This window comes from Polyodon spathula, chromosome 3 (assembly GCF_017654505.1).
Source record: "Polyodon spathula isolate WHYD16114869_AA chromosome 3, ASM1765450v1, whole genome shotgun sequence".
Lineage (NCBI taxonomy): Eukaryota > Metazoa > Chordata > Actinopteri > Acipenseriformes > Polyodontidae > Polyodon > Polyodon spathula.
The window spans coordinates 11,681,294-11,693,683 of NC_054536.1; the positions used below are offsets into that span (position 1 = coordinate 11,681,294).

The following is a 12,390-nucleotide window of genomic DNA, read 5'->3' on the forward strand; positions in this document are numbered from 1 at the left end:
CATTCAAAGATCTATAGAATCAGTCAGGTGTTTCTGAATATGGGGGAAGAGGAGGTGCTTTATTTGTAAATCCTTTTCTAATGTGTTACCAAGGAACCCGATTATAAACCGTCAAACGTATTTTTTGTGTACAACACAAAACATCTAGCCTTGACACTTCTCTCCAGGACTCAGAATGTTTTATAGGTTGTGTTCCTTGAATCAAGTGCATTTTTTAAAAATCATCAATTCTAAAAGGCCTTGAAAAAATATTAAATATGTCCATTTGAACAAACAACTAGATCAATTAAGTTAATTGAGAGATTAAATTGGAATGAAAACCAGAAGAACCTGCAGCCCTTGAGGACTGGAGTGTGACACCCCTGATCAAAACAATGAGGGATCTAAATGCCTCTGGCCTTTAACTCTTTATAAATCGTGTTGCTGCCCCTCACCCCGGGTGATTTAAGCCTTGTATTGAAACACTAATAAAATATGTCTTTGACAAACCCAGATGGACCAAAGGCCTCCTCTCATTTGAAAATGTTCTCATGTTCTTATGAACCATACTTAACAATTACTGGGATTGATTTTATTGACATACAGCACATCACCTCAAACCAGCAAGTGATAGAAAACCAGTTTTTTTTTGTTATGGCGGTGTTCAAAGTTGATAAAAACTTAAAATGATTACCTTTCAGTTGTGTTTAAATGAGGTTCTTGGCCCAGAAATAGTATTGCATGATTCCTATATTCTGTCTAAAAATGTTATTATAATGTCTGCACCATTCAAGACATACAAATTAACCTGTTCAACAGGTAAAGTCTTAGAAAACATTTGTTTTAGTTTTAGTTATAAGTTGTGGATATTGTGTAAAGCTTAACATCCAACAACAGTCTACATTAAATATGTTACTGTACAGTGACACCCCTTAATGGAAAAACAAAGTTATGCTTTACATTAAAACAGTATTTTACTTTGGAACCTTTGGGCCAAGAGCTTTACAAAAAATGAGATTTTCTTTCCCTCACAAAATTAGCAAGTTGCATATTGGAATTAAAAGTCTAAGCTGTGTATGCATACCACTTCATACTGAAGAGGCACTTTTTTTTAGAAACTAAATAGAAATTATATTATTGAGAAACATCACAGTTAATTTATACAACACCATTTGCTGTCTTAATTTCTAGATAACTGAGCTGCATACCACCAAGAACATTACCAGGCTGCCCCGGGAGACAAAGAAACATGCCGTGGCAATCATCTTCTATGATGAGACGTCAAAGACATTTGCCTGTGAGTCAGGTAAGCAATTACTATAGTTCTTTAAGAGCTTCAGTGTATATATTAGGGTTATGTGCTGGAAATTAAGCAAGAAAGAGGGTTTTGTAAAACATCTACTGTATATAAAGAACTGTTTATAATGTAGCTCAGCCCAATTCTACCTCCTAGCAATTGAAATCACTTGAGAATTACAGACAGATTTTCAAAAATTGTTTAAATTGGGCATTTCGGATGATCATGATTGGACTGCAGCTTTAGAAAGGCACTTGATACTGTACAGACAGTATTATGAAAAAAAACTAAATGATACTCCTGGTGTTAAATGTGAAACTGAAGGCCAGTTCTGAGGAGAATGCTCTATAGCAGCATATATTACAGCTACCTTTTGATATTTGTTTTGTTTCTCAAGGGAGCTGTAAGTACCAAAAGAAATGTAATTATTATCAAATAACATTCTTAAACTTTTCCAAGCATGTCAATCCTTAGTAAACAAAAATGTACCATAATCCTGGTGAAGCATCATTAGCACCTGGTAGTGCTCCTTTATTTGCCACAAGGGAAAACAAAGCATAATCTGCATCAAGAAAGAGGTGGCAGACTGCATTGAAGAGACATAGCTGAGAAATCTCTCCACAGCTACCAATAAACCTGAAGCCTCTGTAACTTGTGTGAAACACTAGCCTGCTGTGGTATCACTGTTGGAATCACAGCCGATTTATTTTATTTTATTTTATTTTATTTTAAATGTTGACTGTCACCTGGGTGGCTGAGAGCCATTATCAAAATATGTGTAAATTGATTCCGACCTCCTTTTACAATGATATTGTAAAGTTTTTGTAGTATTTTTGGCTCCGGATTAATTAACCCATGAATAAAAAATAATTAAACATTATTAACGTCATTTTTGGATCCAAACCTATTGTTCTCAAACATGTTAATTAAAATGTTACTATTTTCAGGCATTTTGCCGTCTGTGCCAATTGTATCATCGCACCCAAATAGTGACATTATTGCTATATTATAGTCTTCTATATGAACACACGCTGTGTTGAGCAGTAAAGTATTCTAGAACAATTCTTCAAAACAGCTCTTATTTCCCCCTTAAAGTCTTAAAGAACACCCTGAAAAGTTTACAAGAAACACATTATGTTACCTTTGCTGTGTCCCACATTGTCTGTATTGCAGCGTTATATTTGTAAGTATATTGCCGGCTCTTCTGAAATATTTGATCGCACGTCGTGGGTCATAAATCAAATGTGCATGATATTTCTCAACAGTTACTCGGAAGAGTTCTCACCAGGAGAAATAAAAAAGGAAGGATTGTACTGTATCACAGTCTCCCAACAACTGTTCTGGTTTTCTGTTTCCACACCCTGACTACACCACTCCTTTCAATCAGAGGACCAGTATTGCCGCTGGTTGAGTGTGAACTGGACACACTGCTACGTTTAGAAGAAGAAAATAAAATATTTTGCCTTGCGAAGTAAAAGTTTAAAAAAAAAAAAAAATTTTTTTAAAAAGCTCAGATGTATTTACCTACGATATGTGAATACAAAATATTAAAACAATCTGGAATAGTTTGAAAACAAATACTACAATATGTAATATAGTATAGACAGTACGTGATACAGCAGGGTAATGTGTTTCTTGTAAACACTGCAGAGGGGTTCTGTAAAACATTAATACTAACGACATTAGTGTAAAAGCACTGTTTTCAAAAATACATTTAAAAGCATTATATAAAAGAAACATGATAGTCATTTGGATTGCTATGAAAAATGTTTTTGCTGAGAACCAGTTTTAAAATGTAGTTTGTGTATGGTCTTTTTAAACACACCCTCTAGTGCTCACAGATGTCAGGGTGAGGAGGAGACTCACAAGGACAAGCCTGTGGTTAAACTGTCCTTTTGCTAGCTGTGGGGGAACTGAGTCAGTACAATATTGTTTTCCTCATGCTGTAAACTCACAGTACGGTGTAGGATGGACAAACAAATGTTTCATTTCAAGGAATCTGGGGAGAGGAGAGTGCTCAAACTTTTCATTACAGAAACTCTTCTTAATAAAATGTAATAATATTATGAAAAACCTTGTCAATAGTATGCCGAAAGTTTCACATGAATGGAGGTGTGCAAAATAATACAGTAATCAGTCGCGTATCCGCCTGTCACATATCTACCCTAACTGTTTATCCTCCATGATCAAGCTCTTCAGCAACCTTAGTTTATTATTGAACAGAGAAGATTAATTCAGAGACTAGATCCAACCAAAGTTTTTGTACACTGTGCTGTATGTGCTCAGTGTATTGCCGTTGCTGGTAGTGGCTCTTGAGCTGATCAGTGTGTTGATATGTAAATAGATCCTATCAACTTCAACCCCTCTATCTCCTGCCTGGGCACTCAGCAGTGAATGAATGTATCCACGTGGCAGACAGCTTCCCAGTCAAGCAGTTAATACCCTGTATCTTTCTAAACAAGGGATTTAGGGGTGCTCCTTAATAAAAGCTGCATCTCAAAACAATAGTTGTGTGAATGTAGTCATTGTTACAGCTGTGAATGGTATTTAAAACAGGATTCATTTAACCAACTTTTTCATATCCGCCCTTACTCTGGCCCCACCACAGTCAAATACACAATAGATTACTGTATTACATTTCACTGCAATATCGAACTCATATTTCTAACACAACCCACACATGTGCTTCCAAAATTTACAGCACAGTGCCTGCATTGTACCTTTCACATTTACAGATTTAAGTTTGCAGATATTTCCATTGTAGTTGTGTAAAAGAATAAATACATCAAGAGTATTTAACATAGGTAAATGCAGGTACACTATATACTGATTTTGAAAATGAATGTGTCTCTTCTGCTTCTAGCACTGAAATGATCACTCACGTGCAGTCCAGTAGTTTTCTTGAAATGTTGCCACTAGGTTCATGGCTAATTGAATACTGTACTTCATTAAATAGGAAAAATAGAGATACCCTCTCTGTTTATCTCTCTGTTTAGATTATGCTTGTAGCTTTTACATACCTTTATCCAGCATTGCCCATCTTGTAACTGACAACAGATTTACAGTTTACAGCACTAATTTACTATATCATGGTTCATGTGCTTAAGAAAATAAAATGTTGGCATAACGTTTGGAGAGTTTAGTAAGTTTGTTATAGCCATGGCCTGAGATACCAATACATGTTAATTTAATATAATAATGAATATGAAGAATGAAAGCAGCACCTGTTGAAGTAAACACACACAAATCAAACAGTAAATAAGAATAAATACACTTTGAATTAATAGAAATTGGAGTTGATGTATTTTATGTTAACTTTTTAAAATATGACTCTGATCAATTGTTATGTTAACCTTACTGTATGTAACTTTTCCAACATTAGCAGTACAGACGGCATCAAGCTTTTCAAAAATAATCTTTAATGCGATGTGCCTTGTCATCATTAATACTAAATCCTTTTAACTTTTGAAATTATGGTGTGTTTTAATTATGTATATCATTTATACAAGTTGTGTTACAATTTGCATTTAATTTACAGCTACCATACCCTTGCTGTACAAAAATGACATGCCGTTTATTGTCTGTCATATACCAGTCCGTTCATTCTCTGTGATTGATTGCAGCCATTCTTATACAGTCTCCACTGTGTTCCAGTTAAATGTTATAAAGGTTTTCTTGACTCTGGTTTGACAAGTTGCATCATACGTTTTTTAAATGGGCCCTTGCTTTGCCTACAATTATACCTAGAAGGCAGACACATTTCTGAATATCATAAGGCATAAAAATGTAGTTGCTAATATATCAATGTCCTTGATTACAGGGAATATTACTTGTATTTTAAAAAGAAAAAAAAAAACCTGTTCTACTCTGCAGGGTATAGCTGCTTCATACTGGTAAGGTTAAACAAAGCAATGTAAGAAGTCGCAGGTGGTAATCATAGGCTGAACAAAGTGAACGTCTGCACTTGCTGCTGTTATGTCATTATTTTCAATGTGACTTTCAACATGTGGGTTTACAAAATACAGAATCTACCTCCCACTGTTACATCTGAAAGCACAGTGATATGGGTTCTTCCTTGACATTCATTACATCCCCACACCAAGCATGCTTTGTTTATTTATTCATTTCCCTCAGTTCCATGCACAGTCTTCAGTACTGCCATGGTGCTTTGTTTGTCATCTTTTCATTACTAATTTAGTGCGCATGGTCTACAGATCTCATAAACCCCAGGCTTTTCATCTGCTGTAACAATTCAAATGGATGTTGGGAAATTTCATTTATAAATCATGAACTATATATTTTTTGGTGCTGAGAATAAGAAGGCACAGTCGCTTCTCTTAAAATTCCATTTCTGATTTATAATAAAAATGCCAATATTAGTACAGAGATCTACCCTAGATTTATTGTAGTGAAACAAGGGGGTGCTACGACTTGCACATATGTAGCTCATTAGCCTTCATTGGGGAGCCAGCCTTTTTATTTTAAGCAGAGTCTGATTATAAATGTCCCTCCCATGATCCCTTGTACTGGCACATTTTGGGCACAGGCTTAACAGTTTTGAGGTGCCTTGGTGCCTCTTGATGTCAAGCCCTTTTCAAGCCTGCTGCATTTCTTCTGTTACCATGGCGACCATAAGCAAGTCTCATCAAAACAACAACAGAAAATGATGCCCTCAGGGAAACAATAAAGGCAAAAGGGGAGAAAGTAATTGGTCCATGGAGGTTGTTTATGAATTCTAGCAATTTGTTAATAAAGCAATATGCAGTATATCCTATCACTTCTTATTTGTCCAAAATAAATGTATTTAGTTTGTAGCTTGTTTGTTTTATTTTAGGCAGTAAGTGCATTTCCCAGTTTCAATTTTGCTTGACATTGAAAGGGCAATAGGAAATTACTGACTTAATAAAATACATGTTTTGATTTTATCCTTCAATCCTTTTATCCTAATGAAAGTCACCACCAAACTCACATTTAGAGTGGCACTGAAAAGGCTGAAGGTTTACTTATCATCATAAACATTTTCTTAAAGGGTTCTGAAACGTGAGCTAAGTAATCACATGATGCATCATGTCCAATGAGTGAAGTGGTCCACAGGGATGTGTTTCATTTGTGTTATCTTTGCACACAGCGCTCTACATAAATAAAACTGTGGAGCAAAACTAAAAAACGTATCATATGTCTGACTAGTGAACCTGGGGCTGGTGTTGCCAACTTGAAGTAAGCATGATAAAGTATATGACATATCTATTTACAAGTGTAGTATAGCCTTAGGTTCAGCATTTGAGAATATTGCGCAGGCATTTCTAAACCATGTTTTTTTTTTTTTTTACTGAAATTTTCGTAATTATTTAACTGCGGTTTCAATATAAGTTTAACCATACTTCCTGTACCAAACTAAAAACATTAAAAGTTAGTAATTTTATGAAATTAATGTCTGCATGTTCTTATCCTATTTAATTTCTTACAAAAATAATAAGCAAAATTAATGAAAACACAACAGTATCAATGGCAATAGGCCGGTCGTTATGAACCATGTATACATTGTGCTGCTCTAATAGAAACAGAAGACTGTATAAATGACTCAATTGTCTTCCAAACAGTAGTAAATTAACAATGCTAATATGTTTATAATGGGTTTTTTTTTTTTTTTCTGAGCGGCAGTATTAAAAAATAACACCCTAAATGGAAATTGCTTTCCCATATTATTATAACTCATTGTTCTTCTGTCTACAAAATATTGTTTCAGGGTTGCTCGATCACCAGATGGCACCATGCTGTGCTATGGAAGATAATCAGCATTTGTAATTAAAAGTAACTGTAGTGATTCATAAATTGTTATGCAATGATGTTATTTGTGCCACATTATGCTTCAGAAAAGATATATTAATATAATTTTAGCAGTAAGTGTGTATGTTGCATACATGTATAGCCATGATACTTGTGCATATTAAAAGCAGTAACATTTAGAGAGATACATCTATGTGTTTTTTACAGGAGGGGTAGGATATAGGAATAAGAAACACTGGCACATTCTTAACATCATCAAAGTATCTTATATATGTACTTTTACATGGTAAATTTGGGCAAAGCTTTCAATAATTCCACAGCAACTATAATAATAATAATAATAATAATAATAATAATAATAATAATAATAATAATAATAATAATGTCAGCCCATTTAAAAAAAAAAAAGATCTGTATTGGTGTTTGAAAGTAACATAAAACAATTTATGTTCCGATGGTCTGGGAATCCACTCCTTTTGCTCTAATTTACAAAATACATTTAAAGGGAACCTGACAAGGACAGAACGGGTCAAATGCAGCGTACCAGTGGTTTAATCCACATCAAGTGAACTAAAATGCGGACTAGAAACCGTGCAAATCTGTACTAGCTTAATTGCAGCCTAACAAACAGATGATTGTTTTAACTGATCGGAACAAGGTGAACGAGTTCGACTGATAATGGGGAATAACCTATGGCCAAAAGTTTTGCATCACTCTATAGAATTAACACATTTTGCTTCATAAAGTAGAATGAATTTAGTTAAAATAGGTTATGTTAATATATTAAATGACATACTGTTTTGTAGTTTTCCATATACTTCTATACATCTACCATGAAACACTATATTAATATTATGGCTTCTGGTAGACTTTTGCTGTATTATTGTGTAGTTTCTTTGACTACATGATGTTCAATAAAAGTTCTAAATTCTATTCATATGTTTTTTTTTTTTTTTTAAATTAAGTCTCAAACCTAAAATTCTAGGTGATTCTAGGTGAATTAAATGAGATGGGACGAGCTTGCTAACCATAAAAAGGTTAAGCGGCCCCCATAGTTTCTATTTACAAAACATATTTGTTTGCAAAGCATTGAGGGACTCTGGGTCAGACTGATAAAACTATTATCAGGATGGTGGGTGTACATCATTCCTACATATAAAATGTTTTGTTCTACACATGGCCTAGTTTTGCAGCTCTGTTGTATTGCTTTAACCTACAGCTACATTAAAATACATGCAAACAAACATGATGGCAAAAAAACAAATAACTAAATTAATACATCAATCTCACCTTTATTGCTTCTCTTCATGGATTAACACACTGTAGGGAGATTTCAGTCTTGAGCAAAACACATTTCCAGTTCATGTCACCTTTGGTTGCGTAACATGTTTACTTTGCACTTCAATATTGAAGCGAGTGTCTTCTCAGTAGACAACGAGGAGCGAAATTCAGTTTTGTAATTCCTTTCCATGCTTAAAACTATTTTGGAATCTGCAATGCTACGGGACAAAACAAGAACAGCAGCCCTGGCAGCTGTGAAAAGTAGGGGGAAATTAAGATCAGCTGTGAAAGGATTCTTTGATTTTGAGATCCAATATGTGTCAATGCAATCAAATTGCACCTGCTCTTCTGGGATATCCAGAAGCTGATATTTCAAAATTCTCTGTGCAGTTGATCAAGCTCAGTTGTTTCCAGGGAACTGTGTCATCAGTTCTACAATATTATCAATGTCATAAAGTTCCCTTTGGTTAGGATCCAAGAACATAGCACCTTTTGATTATTTTGTCATTCAAGGGCAAGTTATTTTTGCTATGTTACACTGTGGGAGGAAGTGGGTGATTCACTGAACACACAGGAGTCTTTGAAAGTGTCTTTGAAAACACCACGCAGGCGCACAGGATTTATTTATACCCCAGTGAGGTGGCACCAGGGATATACCAGCCATGGTATCACCTTCATACACATTTATTTACAGAAATAATAGCCCGTAATCAACAGGGGAAATAAAAAGAGAAAACAAACACTATAATAAAAATACAAAGAAAAGTTCTGCTTCCAGCAGAGTCTTGCAGCCTCCACTAGTCTGCGAGGCGCAAGAACGAATGGCGCTCTATTATACTTTATAAACTAAACTGGCTCTTGTCTTCAGCCATGCTTGCCTGCCCATCACTGCCGTTTGCTGAAGTATCAGAAAACTGGCTGCCTTGTCTTGTGCTTGCTCCAGATACTGTCATAATTTATTTACTCCAGGTCTCCAGTGTTGTACTCTGCAAGGGCAAGCATGAAAGAATAAAAGAATATCATTTTTATTGATCGACTGCTCCCACGAGACCCACCTCCCAGCCAACCAAAAAGATTCACACGACACACCCTCACCCAGCCTCTAATGTGTCATCTCCATGATTGGCAAACAAGTTCTACAGGGCGTCTGACCCCCCTCCTGTAGGATTACGCATGTGCCCAATAGCCAGCACAGATCTCCCCTCTCACATTTTGCATAAAATGCCTTTACTTCAGAGTACAACTTTCAAAGGCTTGAGGATGTTAAGTAATCATTATGGCTGATGACTGGCAAAACAAAAATCTTGTCATCGTCCAGCTGATTATCCACAGTCTCGTAATTCACATATAACAAATATGCCTCTGATGCAATTACAGCCACCTTTACAAACTGAGAGCAATGACTGGCAGGATAAATCTGATGCAGTACTGGATGTTCAGACTGTAAAAGGAGATTGAAATATTCAAACGCTGGAGGGAAGGAGGCCAAAAATGTCAAGTACAGCTTGATATTTCAGCTGTAAGGTCACAAAGAAGGTCCCCTCGGTTTCCCTGTCTATGCAGTTTCATCACAGCCATCTGAACTAAAAAATGGCTTCAGAAGAGGCAGTTTCTGAAGCAAACGATTAAGGGCTCTCCCCAATGACAGCCACCTTTTTAGTATGTGTTTTAAGATCTTTCTGTGTTTCACTTGTGGAATGTATGTTAAAGTGACTAGGCTGTCAATGTTAGCACTTTGTAGCCGCATTTTCAGCTGTATCTTGGCCTGATGCATTGTTGAATGTTAGCCGACCCTGAGAAGGATCATTTAATACTTTCCAAGCTGAAACATGCTTTGAAGTATTCATGTGTACAGTTTTCAAGTCTTTTAGGTGCATGTTGGCATTTGTAAACTTAGGCCAAAAAGATGCACAGAATGATATTGGTCTTGCCTACACCTTTTGGCAAAAGTTAAGTTACTAATTGCCACAAAAATCAACCCCAATTCTACTGACTTCCAAATACTGCACTGTAATGTAAAAACTGTTGCCAACAACACTGAGAATTAGTGGCTACCTTTTTAGTAGAACCCTGAAATCAGCATTATCTCCACTGTTTCTCAACATCATGTGTGATGAAAGCACTGTCCAAAGTGACACGACTCAACTTTATTATTTACAATTGTTTCTGAAATGTTGAAATTTAAACCTAACAGAAGTATCTGAATGCTGTAATGCAAAAAACAGCCATATTCAGTTGTTTCGAAAATAATGATCTAGTATAAAAAATTGTGGGGTTTACATCGGACGTAATGCTAGCACAGCATTACGAGGTATGTTTATTTTATATTTATAATGATATGTGTGTAATATTATATAGAAAGGTATACTTTTCTTCCATTTCAAACCTGTATATAACTGTCTGTTTTACTGTTAACTTTACATCTGCTACATCTGTTTGTAAAATATTAGGTCACTAGACAAAACCCTGGCTTGCCATGGCCCAGTTAAGAATATTGCCTACCCTTATTAAAATTCCAAAGCATGCACTTGTCCATAAAAAAAATACTTCAATAAAATACACTGCATCCAAATAATAAGGCATTCAGTTATGCCACTATTTTTTAAAGGGCACTATTTCATGGTGGTATTGAATACCCTTAAAACCAAATTAATTTACCCTTATTTATTATAACATGAGAAATGCTTCTTTATTAGGCACTGTTATAATGATGTGTCTTTCACAAAGCACATTAATTTGAAGAAAAACAAGCTAGTGGCTAGATGTTGGGAAGTAGAAATATTTTAAATATATATTTATGTTAAATACTTTATTTTGCTATCAGTTAATGTTTTAAAGAAAAGTACAGTTAAAAACTATTTTTAAAAGCAAACAGAAATGTCTGTACTTTTCAGGAAATTTGTTCTTTTAATGCAAAATTACAGATAGGTCTTGAATTTTTCATTTTACTTTTTATTTGGTCTGTGCAGATTGCATGCTTCAGTTTGAAAGTGGGGGTTTGAAAGACTGATCAGTTCATAAGTTTGGTTTTACTAGCTCTGGGGTTCTACTGTATTTAGTAAGCTTAATTATCCAAATGTTGTTAAAAGTGTGTCAGTTATAGAAAGTTAAGGGCCTGTCTGTCTTTTCAGAGGGTATTCAGAGTTTATGTTCACTGAGGGCCCAAATGAATTAACTTTTTAGCTATAGGAGAAATTAAAAGTTAATCCAATAAGCAAAGCAAACATGGATAACTATTTGTTTTGAATTGATTAACACAATCTTAGCGGTGTGTTAATTGAATACAAACATCATGTAATACATTGTGTTTGACTTGGGATATAGGCCCAGGATGTCCTAATTTTTAAATATTTCATCTAACAATTAGATTGTTTCACAGAGGATCTCAATTTATATATCTAGATATGTCTGATGTCACATGGAGGTTTACAACGCTGACTAACACAATTCCCTACAAGATCTCCAAAGGTGTTCTATGGGAGTAAGGTCAGAGTGCTGGCCAATCCATAAACTGTATAGTCCCCTGCTCAAGATAACCCCTGACAACCCTGATATGACAACAGGCATTATTTTGCATCAAAACAAACTCAGTTGCACCATTAAATGGTCTTACACCCAAAACTGTAGAGCTGGAAATATGCCCACTGGAAGCACAATAAAGTCCATGCCACCACAAATGCAGATGCCTCCCTACACCATAACTGAGTTCCCTCAAATGGTCACATTCAACAATGTTGAACTGAGCAAATCATTCTCCTCAGGATCTCCATACTCAAACATGCTGTTACTTTGTAGACAGATAAAATCTTAATTCAGTGAACAGAACAGGTGACCACAGATGACGGCTGCCAGTTCTGGTGATCAAGGCAGTAATCATCTCATTGGTGCTGTAGGTTCAGTTGAGGATCTATAGCTGATCTTCTTCACTTCAAACTTGACTCATGAAACCTGTTTCTCAAAATCTGGTCGCTTATAGTCACTTCAGTTGCTGTCCTGAAGTGCATTTCAATAGCTGTCGCAATTTACTGAATAACACTTAACATGTC

At 35.5% G+C, this 12,390-nt stretch overlaps 1 protein-coding gene across 2 annotated transcripts in view; it reads left to right on the top strand.

Annotated features, from left to right (window-relative positions):
* LOC121312722 (docking protein 6-like) overlaps positions 1 to 12,390 on the top strand; it is a 106,955-nt gene that overhangs the window by 53,350 nt on the left and 41,215 nt on the right. For both annotated transcript variants that reach the window (XM_041244432.1, XM_041244433.1), the window contains exon 3: positions 1,171 to 1,285. In XM_041244432.1, the coding sequence (XP_041100366.1) occupies positions 1,171 to 1,285 (115 nt within the window). The remainder of the gene's footprint in view (positions 1 to 1,170; positions 1,286 to 12,390) is intronic.